The 21,798-nt window shown below is 33.7% G+C and overlaps 1 protein-coding gene across 1 annotated transcript in view; it reads right to left on the bottom strand.

Annotated features, from left to right (window-relative positions):
* LOC145319167 (long-chain-fatty-acid--CoA ligase 1) overlaps positions 1–21,798 on the bottom strand; it is an 85,623-nt gene that overhangs the window by 37,728 nt on the left and 26,097 nt on the right. Inside the window, exon 10 of the mRNA XM_080161076.1 lies at positions 20,357–20,422. Within this exon, the coding sequence (XP_080017202.1) occupies positions 20,357–20,422 (66 nt within the window). The remainder of the gene's footprint in view (positions 1–20,356; positions 20,423–21,798) is intronic.

Genomic DNA, 21,798 nt, shown 5'->3' with positions numbered 1-21,798 from the left:
CCTCACTGATTTTAGTGGGGCAAAAGTTTTTTTAAGAATTCACCTCAGAAAACATTTTAAACTATAGCCTCTCTATAATTCTAAGTAAACACCTTTCTTATTTGTTGATTGACAATCATGCTCCAAAAGACATTAAAATCTTAAGCATGTTCAAGCATGTAGAGGAAAACTTACAATTGTTTAATACTGTTTAAATTTATATTGTCATTTAATTGATTGTATAGCCTCTAGAGCCAGCTTAAACTCCACATCAAGCACATTGTATTCTATAAGAGTATCGCATTATAACCTGATCCTCTTAAACAAGAAGGTCCAAGTTAATTTTTTTTGTGGGGGGAGGGGGGGGGAGTAAAAAATCATTGCAGGAGGCCTGGGGTAAAATGGAACACAAGACATGCTAAAAATAACTTTTTCACCCTGGAGGTAAAATTTACAAAAAGAGTTGGATCTTACCACCGTCAATCAGTGTGTTTCTACTGAGCAACGACGCATATATTTTCAAAGAAATAAGAATTTTCATATGCATCCACGGACCTTTTATCTATGCTTTGAGCCGACAGGCTTAAAAATCCGTTAAAACACAATAAAGGGAAGTGCATGAAGGTAAGTAATGGGCCAGCAATTTTGTAGGCGGGGATACACATCCCATTTAGAGGGGCGGGGTCAAATAAACAGTATCACATGACTTTACAAAGTTCTTATCTAAGTTGGGTGATGTGAAATATACATACTCGGCTGGGATAAAAAATAATTGTAGAAAATTATATTCAAGAATTTTAATTATTTTCGATTTAGCTTATTTCTATTCATACTTTTTAGAGAAGAAGTAAAGCTTCTTTATAATCAAAGTTTTTAATTCAGTAATTTACTTTTACTAATTATAAACCCGTTTGGGTGCTTTTTTTGTTTTGAAAGCGGAATTTCAATATTTTGGTCAGGTTTAGACTTAAAGCTTATTTCTTAAATTGCAGAGGTTGATTTCCCTGAGGCTTACAGGCGGTTGACGCATGGCTGACGATCTCTGGTATATTGATTTGTATTGTTCTTATTATTTATAGAATCAATTAAATAATTTTAATATCACAGTTCATATTGATACTCGAAATAAAAGTTTGTCTTTCATGTTAAACAACTTTTTCATGAAACTTGTCAATTTCCGTGTACGCAATTATGTGCATTTTCGCGTATCATTTTCCTTTCACAAATAAAAAAAAACTTCACCAGTACACAATTTTCACATTTGTACATTTTCACAATAATAAAATGTTCTCATACATTAATAAAATAATAAAACATTTTGTAGTAATCAGTAAAAGTATTGTTAAACATATTGTTTATATCTAGATACAAAAGTCTATCTAGAAGAAACAGTAGTATTATTGTTAAAAATTGATTTACAGACCGTAAGTAATTGGGGTAACTAAAAATTTAGTTTTAAGTAAAGGCAGATTTTTAAAAATATTTTTAAGAAGGGACTGGGGGGGAATATCCTCTCTTATATCTCAATACAATGAAATTGAGGTGAAGTTGTTCAAATTATACACATCCTAAAACTGAGTGTTGGTAATAAAAAAAAGAATGTCAAGAATTGTTTTGTTGTGTTGTTTTGCAACAAAATTATATGAAGCTTCTCGGAAAATTATTTTATGCCTTATCTTATTTTCCTTCTAAACTCAGAATTTACCTAATTTCCGCTTAGCGGTAACCAAATGCGTTTATCATCCTGGCTTTTATGCATAGACGTCCAAGGGGGGGGGGGGGGGTAAAGGGGTGATTACCCCCCCCCCCCCCAAATGAATTTGGGGGTGTCGTAGGCACCCCCGAAATTTTTTCATTTTACCATCACCCCCCCCCCCCATTTAATATTTACCCCTTCCAAACATTTAGGAGGGGGTATTTACTTTTACTTTACTAATAAAAAATCTCTAACAAAAAATATTTTGTGCGCTTCGCGCGCATTTTCAATACTAAATATTTAATAAAATTTAAACAAAATTTACCTCTGCCAACAGATTTTAGGGAGGGTAATTACCCCCGGGGTAAAAATTTGGGGGGGTAAAAAAAATTTGCGGCGTGCTTCGCGCGCCATTTTACCCCCCCCCCCCCAAATTAAAAAGCTAGGACACTCCTGCTTCTGCTTTTATGAAAACAGCTAACGGTCTAAAACAAAATATATATTAAAAATTATTGTCTACAGGACTATATATACAAAAAGTATACAGAGTTAGTGTCCACATGACTGTATATATATAAAAAGTATATAGAGTTAGTGTCCACATAACTGTATATATACAAAGAGTATTCAGTATTTGTGTCCAAATGACTGTATATATACAAAAATATACAGTTTTTGAGTCCACATGACTGTATATATACAGAAAGTATACAGTATTTGTGTCCACATGACTGTATATATACAAAAAGTATACAGTATTTGTGTCCACTTGAATGTGTATATACAGAAAGTATACAGAATTAGTGTCCACATGACTGTATATTAAGATATAGTTTTTATAAAGAATTTTAATGTTAGAGGTAGATTTGAAATCTGCATCAAATTTTAAGGATTTTTTATAATTCTTTGGTGCTTGCTTACATGTGAAGACCGGAGCACCAAAACCACCCCCCCCCCGCTTAGTTTTGACAAAAATCTAAAATAAGGGGGGGGGGTAGTTTTTTAACCCCCCCCTTAGTTTTGACAAAAATCAAAAATAAGGGGGGGGGGGTTAGTTTTTAACCCCCCCTTAATTTTGAAGAAAATCATAAATAAGGGGGGGGGGTAGTTTTTTCACTGTACAACACGCCAGAAAGTTGAGTGAGGTAAATCAAGTAAATCCAGTATACCAGAGGGGAAACCTCATTACAGGGATATTCATGTTTTGGGGCATAATTTCCTTATTTTTTGACTGATTTTAGTAATTGATGTATCCCTGAACAGAAAATAAGGAGGAGGGGGGCCAGTAAAAGGGGGTAATTTTGTGCGCTGGTGAGTCTGAATAAGTTTGAATTTGAGGAACTCATTTCCTTTAACGTTTCCACCAATCATGTTGTGTGTTTAAAAAGTTTAAATATAGATAGTGTAACGATCATTGTGACTTTTTTTTGCACCCGCTGTTGATGAGAGATGTTTATTGTCGGGTGGGTACTCAAATTTTCAAAATTTCAAAAAACTTTTAGGTTAGGTAAGGTTAGGTTATAGGCTAGGGAGCTGAGCGCTGCGGCCACAGATGTTCATTGTGGGGGGTACCCTAATTTTCATAATTTCAAAAAACTATTTTAGGTTAGGGATGGGAGACCAGTTACGTGCACGCCGTCCATCCTGCACCGTGCATCAATGATCCTAGGAGCTACACCAGAAGAGTCCTACTGTGCTGGAAAGGTCCTAGGGTAGATGCCAGACTGAATTCTGGTCACTTCCCCCAGTTCAGGGGGTTTGGGTGGGGCTAACAATCCCTCCCTAGAAAAAACCTGCTTATGTTCAACCCGCACAAAGTAATGACCAATTTAACTTTGGGCTCGGGAACGAAGTAGAGGTTGGAAACAACAATATGATGTTTGGCTGGGAAACCGCTAACGGACCAGTCAGGCGGATGATTCTGAATTCCCGCAGACCAGCAAAAATTTGCACCTGGAATGTTCGGACAATGTTTCAGTCAGGCCAGACAGAAAACATTTGCCGAGAAATGCTAAAAGCCAAGGTTGACATCCTGGCTATCACCGAATCAAGGTGGACAAACAATGGAGAGTTTAAACATCATTCTGGCTTGAAAATACTATACTCAGGTCATATGAATGAGGATCTAGGCCATAATCAAGGGGTGGCTCTTATGCTGACCAAGCAAGCAGAGCAGGCCATGATCAGTTGGCAACCCCATGGTCCTAGAATTATGGAGGCTTATTTCAAATCCTCAGTTAAAAACATCAAACTGAGAATTATAGTAGCATATGCTCCTACAGAACAAGCAAATACAGAGGTCAAAAACGAATTTTATGACCAGCTTGACTCTGTATTTAAAAATGGTCATAAAGAAAAGGATCTGACCATGCTCCTAGGAGATTTCAATGCTCAAGTGGGGAGTAATAATGAGAATTTAGAAGAAGTTATGGGCAGATATGGCCTAGGCTTAAGTAATGGCAAGGAAAATGACAATGGTGATAGACTTGTAAGTTTTTGTACTGAAAACAAACTTGTCATTGGTGGAACCATCTTTAAACACAAAAAGATTCATACTGCCACCTGGAGATCACCAGATCAAAGAACCTTTAACCAGATAGACCACATATGTATATCTAGACGCTTTAAAGGTTCTCTCCTTGATGTCAGGGTTGAAAGAGGACCTGATGTTAATTCAGACCATTATCTTCTATCTTCTAAAGTTCGGCTTAGATTTAAAAAGCAGGACACAAAGCCTAACCCCAGGAAGAAATATAATTTAACAACCCTCCAAAACTCTGAAAAGTTGCAAGAGTTTAAGCTCACTCTAAAGAATAGATTTGAGTTGCTGACTCTTCAAGAGGAAGATGGAGTGGAAGATATTTGGCAAGGTATCAAAAAAGTTTATAATGATACCAGCCAAGAAAAATTAGGTTTCAAAAAGGCTAACCAAAAGCCGTGGATCACTCAAAGATCCATTGATCTCATGGATCAAAGAAGAGAGGTAAGACAAAAGACACTCTCTAGAAACTCTCCAGAAGATAAAGACCTGTATAAGAGGCTCAGCAGGGAAATCCAAAAAAGTGTCAGAATTGACAAAAAAGAACACTTGGAAAACCTTGCCTTGCAAGCAGAAAATGCTGCTAATCAAAATAGAATGAAAGATGTCTATGAGATTACTAAGAGCATTGCAGGCAAAGTACACAAATCAGGATCACACATCAGGGATAAGGATGGTTCACTCCTTAAAACTGATGAGGATATTCTAAATAGATGGGCAGAACATTTCACTGAACTGCTGAATCTTCCAGTTCCAGAGGAAGAAACTGAGATTCCACCCTCAGATGCACTTGACATTGACTGTCGAGCGCCAAATCTATTGGAAATCAAAGAGGCCATTAAAAGTTTGAAAAATAACAAGGCCGCAGGACCTGATAACATCCCAGCTGAGGTCATGAAAGCAGACCTAGACACATCTGCTGAGGCATTCCTACCTTTGATCACTAAGATATGGAATGATGAGTTATGCCCAGAGGACTGGAAAAATGGACATATCTCAATACTGGCCAAAAAAGGAGACTTGACCCAATGTGGAAACTACAGAGGGATAATGCTTCTTTCAGTACCTGGCCGTATCCTTAGTAAGATTCTTCTTAATAGAATAAAGAAGAAGGTTAATGAAAAGCTAAGACCTAATCAGGCTGGATTTAGACCAAACCGTTCCACTATTGATCAGATAACCTCTCTAAGAATCATCATAGAGCAATCCAAGGAATGGAACTCTGAGCTTTTTATAAACTTTATTGACTACAAAAAAGCATTTGATTCTTTAGACAGGAAATCACTCTGGAAAATCTGCCGACACTATGGCATTCCAGAAAAGATAATCAATATCATTAAAGCTATCTATCATAAAGGAGGTGGAAATGTTATGTATAAAGGTAAACTATCAACCTTTTTTGAGATTGTAACAGGTGTCAGACAAGGATGCCTTCTCTCTCCCTTCCTTTTCCTCCTTGCCATTGACTGGATCATGAAGAACTGTGAAAGCAATGATGGCATTCGCTGGCAGTTATTTGGCAATCCCAAATATTTGGGAGATCTGGACTTTGCTGATGATATTGCTTTGTTAACAAGCAATAGAAGTCAAATGCAAAGAAGGACTAACATGATAGCTGAAACTTCCAAGAAAGTTGGACTTGAAATAAATGTTCCAAAAACTAAAATACTCAGATTAAATGCAAACTCCCAAGAACCAATAACTATTGGAAATCAAATTCTTGAGGATGTTAACTGCTTTGAGTATCTTGGAAGTAAAATTGATGAAGCTGGAGGCACTTTGACAGATGTTAAAGCTAGAATTAACAAATCTAGAACAGCCTTTGCCAGCTTGAATAAAATTTGGAATTCCAACAACATCTCCATAAAGACCAAGTTAAGACTTTTCAAGTCAAATGTTCTGTCTGTTTTGCTGTATGGGGCCGAAACTTGGTTCCTAAACACAGCAGTGGTCTCCAAGCTTCAGACATATGTCAACAAATGTCTTAGGAGAATCCACAAGATCTTTTGGCCAAACAAGATCACAAATGCTGAGCTTTTAGAGCACAGTGATATGTCAGACATCAAACTGACAATAAAACAGAGAAAATGGAGATGGTTGGGGCACACTCTAAGGAAAGGGCATGATGATTTAACCTATCAAGCCTTGACTTGGGACCCCTTCACAGGAAAAAGGAAACCAGGTAGACCAAAAACAACCTGGAGGAGGGAATTCCTTGAAGAACTGAGTAAAAAGAATTTTTCATCTTTCAGTGAAGCCTCTACTGAGGCCCAATTCAAAGATAAATGGAGAACCATTGTGCGTGGCCTATGCTCTGGAAAGAAGAGATAAATGGCGATGATGATGATTTTAGGTTAGGTTATAGGCTAGGTAGCCGAGCGCTGCTACCACAGATGTTTCTTTTCAGGGGAACTTCTCAATTTTGAAAATATTTTTATTTCCTTAATAGGATAATTGATATATTCATTTAAATTTAATACTGTTGGTATCATGGATGGGCTTCCCGTCCATAGCTTTGGTAAACATCTCGGCGCAAATGTTAGAAAACTCTATGGTTTTAAATGTGAAACTTTAATATTTAAATGTTTTCTGTGTGTACTCTCTGAAATCCCGCACTCTTTCATGCGGCCACTCCAATTTTCCCCCCCATACCCTAATATATAATATATATAATATAATATAATATATAATAGGATGTTTGGTATTTTCCTCTTAGCAAGTGATTTTGTAATTTTGATAGTTTGATTACCTCCCTCCCCCGATTACAAAATAATATTTCCTGTAAAATGTTATTATGTTAGACAGGCCACAACAGTGGCCGCACGAAAGAGAGTGGGATTTCAGAGAGTACACACAGAAAACATTTAAATATTAAAGTTTCACATTAAAAACCGCAGAGTTTATTAATATTTGCGCCAAGATGTTTACCAAAACTATGGCCAGGAAACCCATCCACGATACCAACAGTATTAAATTTAAATGAATATATCAATTATCCTAAATATATTAAATTTGGACAATAAATAACAAGTCTATGGTGAAAAGTAAAGAAATTGTCCCCTTCATTCCCTTTTTTCCCCCTTTCCCCTATCCCCCTTCCCTATATAAAGGCTTCTAATGTGTTCCCCTAAAGATTACCTTTCCAAAAACACATCAATCACTAAATTTGGACAATATATAACAAGTCTATGGTTAAAAGTAAAGAAATTGTCCCCTTCCTTCCCTTTTTCCCCCTTTCCCCCTCAGTCCCCATGAAAACACTTCTGATTTATTCTCCTTAAGACTACCTGTTCAGGGATGTTAATGTTAATGTCGTGTGGGTGAGTTGCACCTGGACTGAACAGTCAACTTGTCAACTCAAGGCCAGACTCTTGGTCCTTCACCTCATACCCGTGGTACAGTACATTACAGACAACCAACCCTTTGATTGCACGATCTTTGTCTGGAGATCCTAACTGTGCATGGTAATGAGTTGCGCCTGTTTGGGGCCAAGGCATTCCCCCTACTCTAACTCTTTGATGTCCTGTGCCGAACAGAGCAGGTAGGTACCATTTTTTAACGTCTTTGGTATGACGCGGATTCGAGTTGCATCCTTCCCATCAATTTCCTTGGCACTTTAATTAGGACTTGTGGGTAATTACACTTCAACCTTATGGGTGGAGAGTTAAGGTTTCGTGATTTTTCGGTCACGGTATTATTGCGACAATTAATGCAACCCAAGCATGAACATGACGCTGTATCAGCAATGACTGAAGCCACATCAAATCCTAGGGATTTTTCAATACAACCTAGGATCCAAGCATGACTCCTAGTCGTTGAACTAACAAACGCCACTAATACACTAGTGAGCTACTACACAATGCTAGTCCACAAGGACTTTTCAATCAACCTATGACCTTACAGAGTTTTTCGATCACTAGTGCACCATGCCAAGGACCACCCATGCATACCTGATTTAGGGCTAAGGCTTCCCCCCTACTCTTACTCCAAATCTCTAACGCCTGAAAGAGCAGCAGTAGGTACTAATTTTTACATCTTTAGTATTGATGCAGTCTGGGGACTTGAACCCGACACCTCCCCAACAGATAAGCGGACGTTAAACCACTAAGCCATATCTGCGGGTTACCTGTTCAGGGATACATCAATTACTAAAATCAGTCAATAAATAAGGAAATTATGCCCCAAAACATGAATATCCCTGTAATAAGGTTTCCCCTCTGGTATACTGGATTTACTTGATTTACCTCACTCAACTTTCTGGCGTGTTGTACAGTGAAAAAACTACCCCCCCCCCCCTTATTTTTGATTTTCTTCAAAATTAAGGGGGGGGTTTTGAACAAAAAGTCTTTGCCTTGCCCTGCACTTTTCCTCCTTGCCGTTTTCCAGACATTAAAAAACTACCCCCCCCCCCCCTTATTTTTGATTTTTGTCAAAACTAAGCGGGGGGGGGGGGGGGGTTCAGTACTCCAGTCTACCACATGTAAGCAAGTACCAATTTTTTATTTGTATAATTCTTTATTTAAAAGCGCAAATACAATTGAAGTTAATCACATCCGTGATAGGTGGATTGAAAACTACCTGTGCTCTAATTGGTTGAATGATATACGACACTTAAGCTTCTCCAATCAGAGCGCAGATAGTTTTCAATCTAACAATCACAGATGTCAAAATTTATTAACTTAAATTGTTCTTCCGCTTTTAGATAAAGAATTAAACAGAAAACGAATTTTATAAAAAAAAAATCCCTAAAATTTGATGCAGATTTCAAATCTACCTCTAACATTAAAATTTTTTCCAACTTATATATCTTACTGTATATACAGAATTAGTGTCCACAGGACTGTATATTTATAGAAAGTATACAGAATTAGTGTCAACAAAACTGTATATAAACAGATAGTATAGAGAATTAGAGTCCACATGACTGTATATATACAAAAAGTATACAGAGTTAGTGTCCACATGACTGTATATATACAAAAAGTATACAGAGTTAGTGTCCACATGACTGTATATATACAACAAGGATGACAACATCCATAAAAGCGAAGCTCTGAAATGGTAGGACAAACGGACATTAACACTTGTCAATGTATAATGTCAGAACTGAATAATCAGAATGCGAATGTATAAGAGTCAAAGCAAAATTGTAAGTAAATTTGTTGAAAAACTGCTTGATACAGGATAATGTTTATGGATATACTTACATTTTTAGGACTTTATTATAGAGTTGCTTCGCTTATAATATTGTACTTTGTTGTCCCAGGAATCAGTATACCAAAAATCAGACCAATCGGATAATTAGGTCACATACAAATTTGTTGTTAAAAATGTAAAAAAATCAACATGTTTAAAATGGACGTACGGACATTAAGGTAATGATTATAGAGTTGGTACGCTTTCTAACTCGTACCTAACTATTACAGGAATCACCATGCAAAATTTGAAATCGATAGGACAATTCTAACATGCTTAAATTAACGAAAAAAGCTATTTTAAAAAGTAGAAAAATCAACATGTTTAAAATGGACGTACGGACATTTTGGTAATGATTATAGAGTTGTTACGCTTACTAAATCGTACCTAACTACTAAAGGAATCACCATGCAAAATTTGAAATCAATAGGACAATTCTAACATGTCTAAATTAACGAAAAAAGCTATCCGTGACGGACGGACGGACGTACGGACGGACGGACGTACGGACGGACGGACCGACCCTAAATATAGAAAAGCTTCGCTTTTAAAAAGTATACAGTATTAGTGTCTACATAGTTGTATATATACAGAAAGTATAGAAAATTGCAATATGTGTTGCTAGGCTTTTTTAAAGTGTCCATCTGTTGTAGTAAAAATTATGAATTTGCTGTACCAAAAGCTCAAGGAAAGGGATTTATATAAATGAAAAAGAGAAGCTTTCCTCAAGAGCAAAATCTATTCGGTTCAGTCATCTTTCCTCCGGACATAAAGATCTTCCTAATCATTTTGTAACTCCATATAAGCTAACGAGATAAACAGGAAAAGCAAATAAATTTGAGGTGAGACACGTAATAAACTTCAGAAACCTTTATTTTCTATAAATTTACATAAGCTGTTGAAATAAAACATTACAAATGCATGAAAGAGAAGAGTAGACAAACTGGCAAGCAACAAGGACAGGCTACAGTTTACTGAATAACTAAATGTATCATCAAGGAGCAAAATAACAAATAAGAAAAGCAATAGCACAATAAATAATGTTACTAGTTACTTTTATAATTTATTTTAAAATGTTGAATTCATAAAGCAAATATATAATTTTATATTTTTGATGCTTTTTTCATATTTCATTTTTAACTGTTTGTTTTTAAACTAAAACTCAAAGTGGAGGGTTTAGTCCTCCCAACCTTTCCCCATTTTTCGCTAATTTTAAGGCCATAGCAGAAGGTCTTTATATATCGCCATCTTTTTTTCTCGAATGTGTTTCTCTGTCTCTTTGACTCAAACATATAACAAAATTAAGTGTCAACGGCAAAAAAAAGCGAAAATATTTTTCCAGATAAAAATTATTTAAGAATTTGCACGTCTCTGCAGGCATCAAATTAACTGAAAAATTACAAAAAAAAATGTTCAATTATTACGGAAAATTGCATATTAATAGTCAACGACCAATACATAACTTGCCTTTAAAAGTGTTCTGCGCAAACCTAGTCGCTAAAAGCCTAATTTCCATGTTATGAATTTATTTAGCTGCGCAGTAACTATTGTTGTTATTCTTATTTGTTGTGTGGATTCTGTAACGACCATAAATAAGATAAAAGTCATGCTACTCCCAAAATCTTACTTTAATACAAAACATTCTTTTCTTTACATTATCTTGCTCAGTTCTGTTCTGTTTTCCGTCTCTCTCTCTCTCTCTCTCTCTCTCTCTCTCTCTCTCTCTCTCTCTCTCTCTCTCTCTCTCTCTCTCTCTCTCTCTCTCTCTCTCTCTCTCTCTCTCTCACTTTACTTAGTAATATGTATTGTTTTGATTGTAAATAATAAGTGATATTTTGACATTATTATATTTTGTAGTAAAGCTGAATGATGTCTAGACATCTAGAACTGGGTTCTAAAGTAATTTTCTGACCCTACATTACAATACAAGACTACTAATAACCAGGGTAAGAAAGGATTGTAAATAGATCCATCTGCAAACACAAAATATTCCTGTAAGAAAAAGTTATCAGTTATGAAACCTTTTAAAATAATGTTCATAATGTTGGTTGATAATAAATAACAATGTTACAGTTAAATAACAATTTAGCTTTTCATAGGTCATGGGAAGGTTTATAACTATTTTGTGGGAGAATAATACAACTCTCCAAGAGAATTTACTCCTTTTTGAAAAAAAGTTAGGTAGGTAAATACCAACCCACCCCCCCTCCCCCCCAAAGTGGGGGTAAATTTGTTATAAAGGGATTGAAATTCTAAAAAAATTGAGGTGGTTAAACCTAAGCATTTTCTAGTGGAGACAAACGTCCTGATGGGTCAAGTAATTTTGAAACCAGGACCGTTTAAGACCGGATTTTTACCTCACCGTGGATGTATACATACATTTTTATGGAATAAATTACGAGTAAGATAAAGTTAAACATTTAAAATTAAATCTGTTGCCAATAAATTATTTAAAGTATAAAATGGAAAACATACTTAAAGTATCTTTAAGATCTGGTAATCTGTAAATATTTTCTAAAAGGCTTAGATGTCTTATTTTGAACTAAAATAATACTAGATTAATGAAAAACTTCTTGAAATTTTTCAAAAAAAAAACCAAGGCTAAGATCGATTGGTAGGGAAACACATAAATCAAATGATACACTACACAACAATTATTTGTTTTAAATCTAATCATTAAAATGAAATATAAAAAAAGAGTAAATGAAAGTCCCTTTTAGTGCCTTGCTATCTAACCGAATACATTTATCATACATTAAATTTATTTCCCAAGCCTGCTTATTAGAAAAGTATCGTTCTAGATTTAAATACTAATATGAAATAAAAATAAGAAATTAAAATTTTGCCTTCATGACTGATTACAAATTTACATGATACTAAATATTTTGAAAAGCACTTGAAATATTTAATTCCCATAAATAGAAATAGGGATACTTGAAAAGAGAAGGGAGGATAGTAAGATTAAAATAAGGAAGTACTTAAAAAGATAGAGCAAGAGAGAAATTTTGTAGATAGTTTAAACATTTTTAAAATAATTATTTTTAAAAAATAAGTTGATAGAAATAAAACAGAGAGAAGAATCGAGTGAAAAAGAAATTCTTAGAAAAAGTATAGGAGCTGCTAGTTCAAATGTGCTCTGTTTATTAAGCTCCTGGGACAACTATCTGTCTCTAGAAATCTGTAAATGTCATTAGAAATCAATTTCTGTTGTTGGATATTTGTATCTGTCCTTAGATATATGTTTCTGTACCTAGATATCTTTATCTGTCCATAGATAAATGTATTTGTCCATAGATAAATGTATCTGTCCATAGATAAATGTATCTGTCCATAGATAAATGTATCTGTCCTTAGATAAATGTATTTGTCTCACGATATTTGAATATATGTACCTATCCCTAGATATCTGTATTCTGTATATATCCCTGTTTATCTGTCTCAGTTCATAGATATTCGTATGTGTACCTAGATATCTGTTACTTTCCTAAGATATATGTATCTATATTTGTTTATCTGTCTCTGCTCCTTGATATTTGTATGTGTACCTAGATATTAGTAACTGTCCCTAGATATCTGTACCTGTCCCTTGATATCTTTATATATCCCTGTTTATCTGTCTCTGCTCCTAGATATTTGTATGTGTACCTAGATATTAGTAACTGTCCCTAGATATTTGTACCTGTCCCTTGATATCTTTATATATCCCTGTTTATCTGTCTCTGCTCCTAGATATTTGTATGTGTACCTAGATATTAGTAACTGTCCCTAGATATTTGTACCTGTCCCTTGATATCTTTATATATCCCTGTTTATCTGTCTCTGCTCCTAGATATTTGTATGTGAACCTAGATATTAGTAACTGTCCCTAGATATCTGTACCTGTCCCTTTTTATCTTTATATATCCCTGTTTATCTGTCTCTGCTCCTAGATATTTGTATGTGAACCTAGATATTAGTAACTGTCCCTAGATATCTGTACCTGTCCCTTGATATCTTTATATATCCCTGTTTATCTGTCTCTGCTCCTAGATGTTTGTATGTGTACCTAGATATTAGTAACTGTCCCTAGATATCTGTACCTGTTCCTTGATATCTTTATATATTCCTGTTTATCTGTCTCTGTCCCTAAATATATCAGAGCCAGGCCAATTTTTCCACTTTTAAAGTTTGAAGAGGAGTTGAAATTGTCAAGAATTTCATCCAACACAAGTTTACAGGGTTGCAGAAATAGTAAAGTGCAATAAATGACAATTATATCCAAATTAGTATCTGAGGATTATAATTTCGTTTAATAATTTTTACCTTTCAAATCTGTATTTGATTTTTTTGTCTGTCATGTTTAACCAAACATATGTTTAATTATTCCTTTATCTGTTTGTTTTTAAACTAAAATTAAGGAGGGAGAATTCACTCCCCTGGGTGTCCATAACCCTGCATCCCCTTGACTAAGTCTCTGATACACTCACGTAATACAGCCAAGGGGGATCAGGGTAAAAAAAAGTCATCACCTTTATACTTAACGGGGATGTTAAAAAAAAATTTGCGTGCTTAGTGATCAGTTTACCAATTCAGGTCCAATTAAATTTTTGGACTTTTCTGTGTGTTGGTGGTCACCAAGGGGGGTGTATCCATTACCTTGACAATAAAAATACACCTCTTTTGTTTTCTGTAATACACCACCCTCAATTTTAAATCAATGTGGATGTAAAAAATCGTGTGAAGGGTGTCAAATTTATAAGTGCGAGCACATCCCTCCCCCCCCCCCAGGCGAAAAAATCTGCAAGCCACTGTTTTAAACTCTAGTCTTGTGACTGTATATATAAATACTAAATTTTTATATCGTTTATTTGACTTATAAAAAATATTGTAAATGTTTGTAATATTTTCAACTAAGTAATATTCTTTACTTAAAAATTGTCATTTTGATATATTTTGATATTTTAAGATGAGACTAAATAAATTTCTTGAATAAATTTGTGTGTCAGTTTGTTGATAATAAATCACACAAAATGAATGGGTTTACATTATATAAGAATGTAATTTCAGGGATTGGAAAATGCATGATAAAAATAATTACATAGAGATGATAATTTTCATGTAAAATACAACTATCAAAATATTATTAATAAATATTTTTAAATTTCATAGCAAGTATGGTCTTTAAATTAAATTACAGGGAGTTTCAAGAGAAACTTTTTTTTTAAAAATCTTAATTGTGCATAGAAAATAAACAAAGGTTTTCCAAATATATAAAGCATTTTATATAATTGTTAAGATTTAAAACATTCTACTTCTTTTAAAGTTGTATATAGTTTTTAAAACTTTTCATTGATTTAGTTTTCATAGATTAGGAAAATGAAGTAAGTTTAATTTATGAAAATGAATTAAAGATTCAAGTTTGCCAAGATAATAATGACAAAACATAAAAAAAATAAGAACAATTATTATATTTAAGAATATATTGTTCCAATATTATACTTATGCTGTTTTGATTTACTTCCATTATCATAACATAAATATCAATTATTAAAATTTAAATTTATTACGATATTGTTCTTTTTAGCATAGGGCAAAATTATTTTATAAATGTTAAGACATAAAAGTACTTAACTAAAACTATGAATATCTATATTCTATGTCTCATTATAATCAGATATACAAAGTGCATATTGGCCTAATTCTAGAATATTAGATATTATGAGAGTGTGTTTCAACATTATCAATAAAATATTCAATTGTATAACATAAAAACAGATTTTGTATAAATTTCATTGTCCCATAGATAATGTTTACCATTTAATTCAATTTCTATATAATTATTCTAAAAAACTAACTCACTCATAAGGATTGGTAAATAAAAGTTTAAATAGGTTTAAAAAGAAACAGCCTTTAATGAATAGTTATTTCTTAAAACGTATTATAAACGGCTTTCCGCGGATATAGAATGTACAATTATAAGATTAAAACCAGTTTTCTAGCCCCGAGGTGCCTCGGGGCTATAAAAACTGGTTTTAATCTTATTATTGTACATTTTTATATTCGTAGAAAGCTGAATATAATACGATGCTAGACATAGTTTTTTCGTATGGATGAGAACCGGTTCCTATCCACCAGATTCGAATGAATACGAGAAAGTATTTTTAATTTGTGTCCCTAGTTCTTAGTCTAATCCTAATTCTAATGTAAAGAGATGCATCTACTTTATCTCATAAGACAATAATATAAATTATAAACATCTTCTGAGAGGGCTCAGTTAACACATGGATATAGGAATAAGATTGGCCATAGAAAATTTAGATGAAGAGACGTGTATGATTTAAGTTTAATATACTTAAGTTTTAATAAACTTTAATAAGTTTTAACCATTTTGTGTAAATTTGTTTTGCTTTTCATGATGTACTCTTATATAAGATCTTCCCAAACTAAAAAATCTTATTATGATAAAATATATGTATTTTCATCATCCCATTATCAGAACAAAATAATTATACAAATGCCTATATCCTATTAGACTTGGTAGATGAAATATGAAGCTAGTATACAAATTATACAAATGAGTAAATGAGAACTGCATTAGATACAATAAACAAAGCTGGTTCCTATAAACCTTTTTATTACAGTAGAATGCGACTTCAAAAGTTGATAGATTTATTTTGATTTATAAAAAAAAAATTATGTTTGAACAAACCTAGTGGCCTCACCTCACTCAACCACATTTTCCTTATCAGAAATCATGGACAAGGACAGATTTAAAACCAGAAAAAAAATAATTATTATTAATATAACATTGAGTTAAAAGCTATCATAAATATATCACACTTCCCCAAAAGATTAAGTCAGACTAACAGAGTGACTTAGTTACAGGCAGAAATTATTATCTATAGAAAAGATATGCTTTAAAAAAGGGACTTTGTGTGCAGGGGGGGGGGATGTCCAAGGGGGAGGGGTGGTGGTAGTAGTCTAATGTGCATACCAAAATTTGCTTAATTTTAGGAAGGGGGGGGTAAAAGGGTTTTACCCCTCCCTCAAAACAAATTAACCGACCCCCATCCCCCCCCCAAAAAAAAAAATTACACGTCCTTTTTGTGATAGTTGGACAAAGTGTCTCAAAAAGTCAGCCTTATGACGTCATAAAAATGTGGGATTATCCATCTCCTTTTTAAGGGTTTTCTTTCCCACTTCTCCTCTCATCTATCTTATTTTTATGACGTCACATGGCTGATTTTTGAGAAACTTTGTCCAGCTACTTGTTTGTGTTTTTAAAATTCATTCGTTTTGAATACATTTTAAGGAAAGAAAGAAAGTGCAAAAACCACCTTTCAGACAAAGTTGGCGCTTTCTGGAAAAGTAAAACTAGATCAAACAGCCATTTGCAAGAACTGTTGCCATAATTAAAAAACTAAAAGATTTATATATTATCTTGGGGTTCTGTATTCTAAGGGTCAGGAAAATGTAGAAAGGTAAACTTATACCATCACAAGACTGAAATCATAAAATAAACAAAATAACCCTCCCTGGAATTATTTCAATCTAGAGAAGAAAAAAACTAATTATTTTATTTAATAGAATATTAGCGGATGTCCCTCAGCAAATCAGGGAGGAATGGCAATTAAATATTCTAAAACAAGTCAAAGATTTAGATTTACAAATGAAATTGCCTAACTTCCCTGAAATTAGATCAACAAAAAAAACCTTACTGTGTATTCCATACATTAGGGTATAAAACTAGTCGCGTCGTCAGTCACAAACCTCTAGTGAATTCTCATAAAATAGGTGTAAAAAAAGCATAAAAACTTTTCAAGGTCCAAATGAAAAAGAAAATAACTGAAATCCCTAATATCTTGGTTATAATGTATTCAGTAGATCATATCATAAAACAAAATTTACATTAGAAATTCAGTAGTAATGTAACGATATTCTGTTTTTCTATTATAATTTTTTAAAAATATCAAAGTAAGTTTTTGCAGTGATCTTAAAGAGAGACGAAAATAGACTATAAAATGATGTTAACCAATTTATATTTAATAAAAGTACCGCAAGTTTTAAGACAAATGAATGAAAAACGTGTTTGTAAAACTTTTGGGTATCATTACAATTACAAGTCCCCAGATTATCTGAAAAAGGGAAACAAATATCCGTGTTTGACCTAGTATGGCGAAACCAAATTTCCTGTAGATATGTCTATTCTCTCTCTCTTTCTTTCTCTCTGTAGCTTTCTTATTTTTCTCTCTTTCCTTATCTCTTTTAAGTTTTTGAAAGCAGAATTTTTTTCAGGTTGCCGTAAACCATAAATAGCCTAAAACCTGACAGTAACCCCAAGATTCCCTGGAAGTACAAATCGATCTGTCTGGTAGTTTATGATAGGATACTAGACACAAAGCCACACAAACATATCCCATTTAGGTGCTAGAAACAAGTTATTGAGATTTATTGGAAACAAGGATGACAACATCCATAAAAGCGAAGCTCTGAAACGATAGGACAAACGGACATAAACACTTGCATAGTGTCAGAATTGAATAATCAGAATATAAATGAATAATAGTCGAAGCAAAATTATGAGTGAATTTGTTGAAAAACTTCTTGATACAGGATAATGTTTATGGACATACTTACATTTTTAGAATTAGATTATAGAGTTGCCTATAATATTGTACTTTGTTGTCCCAGCAATCAGTATACCAAAATCAGATCAATCGGATAATTGGATCACATAAAAATTAGTTGTTAAAAAAGTAAAAAATCAACATGTTTAAAATGGACGTACGGACATTCTGGTAATGATTATAGAGTTTTAACGCTTTCTTTATCGTACCTAACTACTACAGGAATCCCCATGCAAAGTTTGAAATCGATAGGACAATTCTAACTTGCCTAATTAACTAAAAAAGCTATCTGTCTCGGACGTACGGAAGGATGGACATACGGACCCTAATTATAGAAAAGCTTCGCTTTTAAAAAGAGGAGGGAGAGTTGTTCAAAGCAAAGTATATTAAGTTATTATAATTATCTCATTATGTCTTATTTTCATCCAATTTTATTTTCTGAAACTATTCTTGTTTATCTTTGTTTCTTCTCAAAACTGTGTCTGTCCCTTTCTCATGCATTATTATTCGTGCCTGGTGTACCCAGCTATATTCGTGCCTGGTGTACCCAGCTATATTCGTGCCTGGTGTACCCAGCTATATTCGTGCCTGGTGTACCCAGCTATATTCGTGCCTGGTGTACCCAGCTAGACAAAACCAATGATTATTATTCGTGCCTGGTGTACCCAGCTAGACAAAACCAATGATTTTTATGTCCCAACTCTATGATGAAAATTTTACACACATAAACTCACACTGCAAAGTAATATAATTTTTAAAGATAGAAGTATAGATTTTTAAAAGAACAAGGATGACAACATCCATAAAAGCGAAGCACTGAAACGGTAGGACAAACGGACATTAACACTTGTATAGTATCTGAACTGAAAAATCGGAACATAAATGTATAAATGTCGAATCAAAATTGTAGGTAAATTTGTTGAAAAACTGCTTAAAAACAGGATAATGTTTATGGACATACTTACATTTTGGACTTGATTATAGAGTTGCTTCGCTTATAATATTGTTCTTTGTTGTCCCAGGAATCAATATACCAAAAATCAGATCAAACGGATAATTAAAACACTTGAAAATTTGTTGTTAAAAAAGTAGAAAAATCAACATGTTTAAAATGGACGTACGGACATTCTGGTAATGATTATAGAGTTGCTACGCTTTCTAAATCGTACCCAACTACTACAGGAATCATCATGCAAAGTTTGAAATCGATAGGACAATTCTAACATGCCTAAATTAACGAATAAAAGCTATCTATCTCGGACGGACGTACGGACGGACGGACGGACGTACGGACGGACGGACGTACGGACGGACGGACGGACGGACCGACCCTAATTATAGAAAAGCTTCGCTTTTAAAAATAAGCATAAAACAATATACCTAGTAAACATCTAAAAGACGGCTGACAAATTTAATTGTGGAGTAGTGTATGGCAGCCGAGAAAGTCACATTTCCTCTATCCACAATTAGTTACAGACAGACATTTGCAAAAAAAAGTTCAAAAGATACCTTTTTTAAAATAATCTTTTTAGGATACTTATCTCTAGTTTTTATTACGCAAACATTTTTTTGTTGTCGTTAAGCTCAAAGTATTATCATAAATTTAATATTACAATATACATTATAAAGTGACAATTAAAATTGATGAAAACATCACCAGAATAAAGCCTCTCTGAAATGGAGACCTTAACCAGTTGAGGGATAAGCAAGATCCTAATAGACATACAAAATCCGCGAGTCGGCTCCTTTTTTTTCTGGCTCCCAATATCGAATCTCATATGTATTATATAAAGATTATAAGCAAATTTACATACAAAATCCTTTAATACGCTATATCATAAAATTTTGTATTTAGATTAATATATAGGAAAACCTTTTATTGGCAGAGTAGTTTTCCTATGCATAAATCTAAAGAAAATTCATGTATCACATAGGTTTATATTATTCGACCATAATTTAAAAGCAATTAAATCTTTGGTTGAATTTCGTAGTTTCGTTCAAGGATAATATGAAATGACTACGTATATCAATCCCAGTGTGTAAACCTACTAGAGGAAGGTAAACCTTCTAGGGGAAGGTAAACCTACTAGAGGAAGGTAAACCTTCTAGGGGAAGGTAAACCTACTAAAGGAAGGTAAACCTTCTAGGGGAAGGTAAACCTACTAAGGGAAGGTAAACCTACTAGAGGAAGGTAAACCTTCTAGGGGAAGGTAAACCTACTAGAGGAAGGTAAACCTTCTATAGGAAGGTAATCCTACTAGAGGAAGGTATAACCTACTAGAGAAAGGTATACCCTACTAGAGGAAGGTATACCAAACATTTAATTACAATTTTTCTTACCTTTATTCCCCTTCTATAAGCTTCCTCGACTAGTTTAACTCTCACGTCCTTTACAGTAATCAAAACCTGAAAACAAAAATGAATTAAAGCAAACCTTTTGAAATCAGACACTTAAAGTAAAACACTAGAGGGGGAAGGGGTTAAATAATTGTATGTACCCATCCCAAGAGCCGACTCTTAATTGGGTCTTTGAAAATCAACCAATAGAGTTAAGTACATTAACACTGCCAAGAAGCAGAAACAATTTGCTAGCAGACGAAAAAGGTCCTTGGAAAAGGAAGGGAAGTAGTTATCTGTATGTGCATCTATACTATAGATATGTTACTTGAACAATTATTTTATTTGCATGGGTAATTACGGAAAAGAAATGTTCTAGACTTGTTATTGCAGCGCGACTAATAAATTAATAGTCTTTTTAAAATCACGAGACTTATAATATGATAGGAATGTAATTTCGTAATTAATTTTTTGTATAAACTTCGTGCAGGGATAAGTCAAAGTACAATAAAATAATCTACAAGCTTCACGATATCAAAGTTCAAAATAAATATGTCTTTGTGTGCTTCAAAATAAAGAAATATTGGGAAATTCATTTAAAATAAAATCTCAGATCCCTGAAACATTGCGAATTAATTCATTCCCGACTTCAAGAAATTTTATAGATTCGTAGCATTTCAGCAAATGTCATACACAACATATGAATTCCTTAATTTTGTTCGGTTTTGAACTTTATGGTGCCCTTCCTTAAACTTATAACTAAAATCTCCAATCTATTACAACGCCATATTTATATGATACTCAATTCAGAATTTCAGAACATTTTTTATAACAATTTAGGGGAAAAATTCCATTGACCTCTCCCTGTATTCCTACCTTACACGACTTAACCTTTCCTAATATTCCACTTTCTTTAATTTGTTAAGCATTTTGTTTTTATGCTTTTTCCATACTTGTTTCTAATCCTATTATAAAAAGTAGTAAGCTTTTTTTGTCTATATCGAAGGATCTCGCTAACCTCTGAACCGATGTGTTTCTCCTTAACAATGTCCAGGGAAGGTTTTTAACTATTTTGTTACCGCCCCTCTCCACTCATGTTTCCCTAGAGGCCTCTCTAACTTTGTCTTTATCTTTTATTACAGTTTTGTATAATGTATAAATTCCAACATTCTAAAGCTTTAGTATTTTTTTCTGTCACTGCTTTGGATATAAACTTCCTTGTATAGTTACAAAATTTTGTGTGTTGGTGGATTAATTTGTGTTATGCTAAATATTCTTGTTATCCGGACATTGCAAAACATTCCAATACATTTTCAATGAAAAATAACAAGGATGACAACATAACAAAGTAATGTAGAAAATATTTTATTCATTTTCCTAAAAGGATTTAAAACTACGTTGCTTTGTGTTTTTGCCCTCTGACAGAAATCAATTTTGGCCTGTCT

The sequence above is a fragment of the Acartia tonsa genome, chromosome 5, assembly GCF_053477335.1.
Source record: "Acartia tonsa isolate MP-2025a chromosome 5, ASM5347733v1, whole genome shotgun sequence".
Lineage (NCBI taxonomy): Eukaryota > Metazoa > Arthropoda > Copepoda > Calanoida > Acartiidae > Acartia > Acartia tonsa.
Note: the sequence above shows the minus strand (reverse complement) of the source record. Positions and strands in the feature narration are given on the sequence as shown.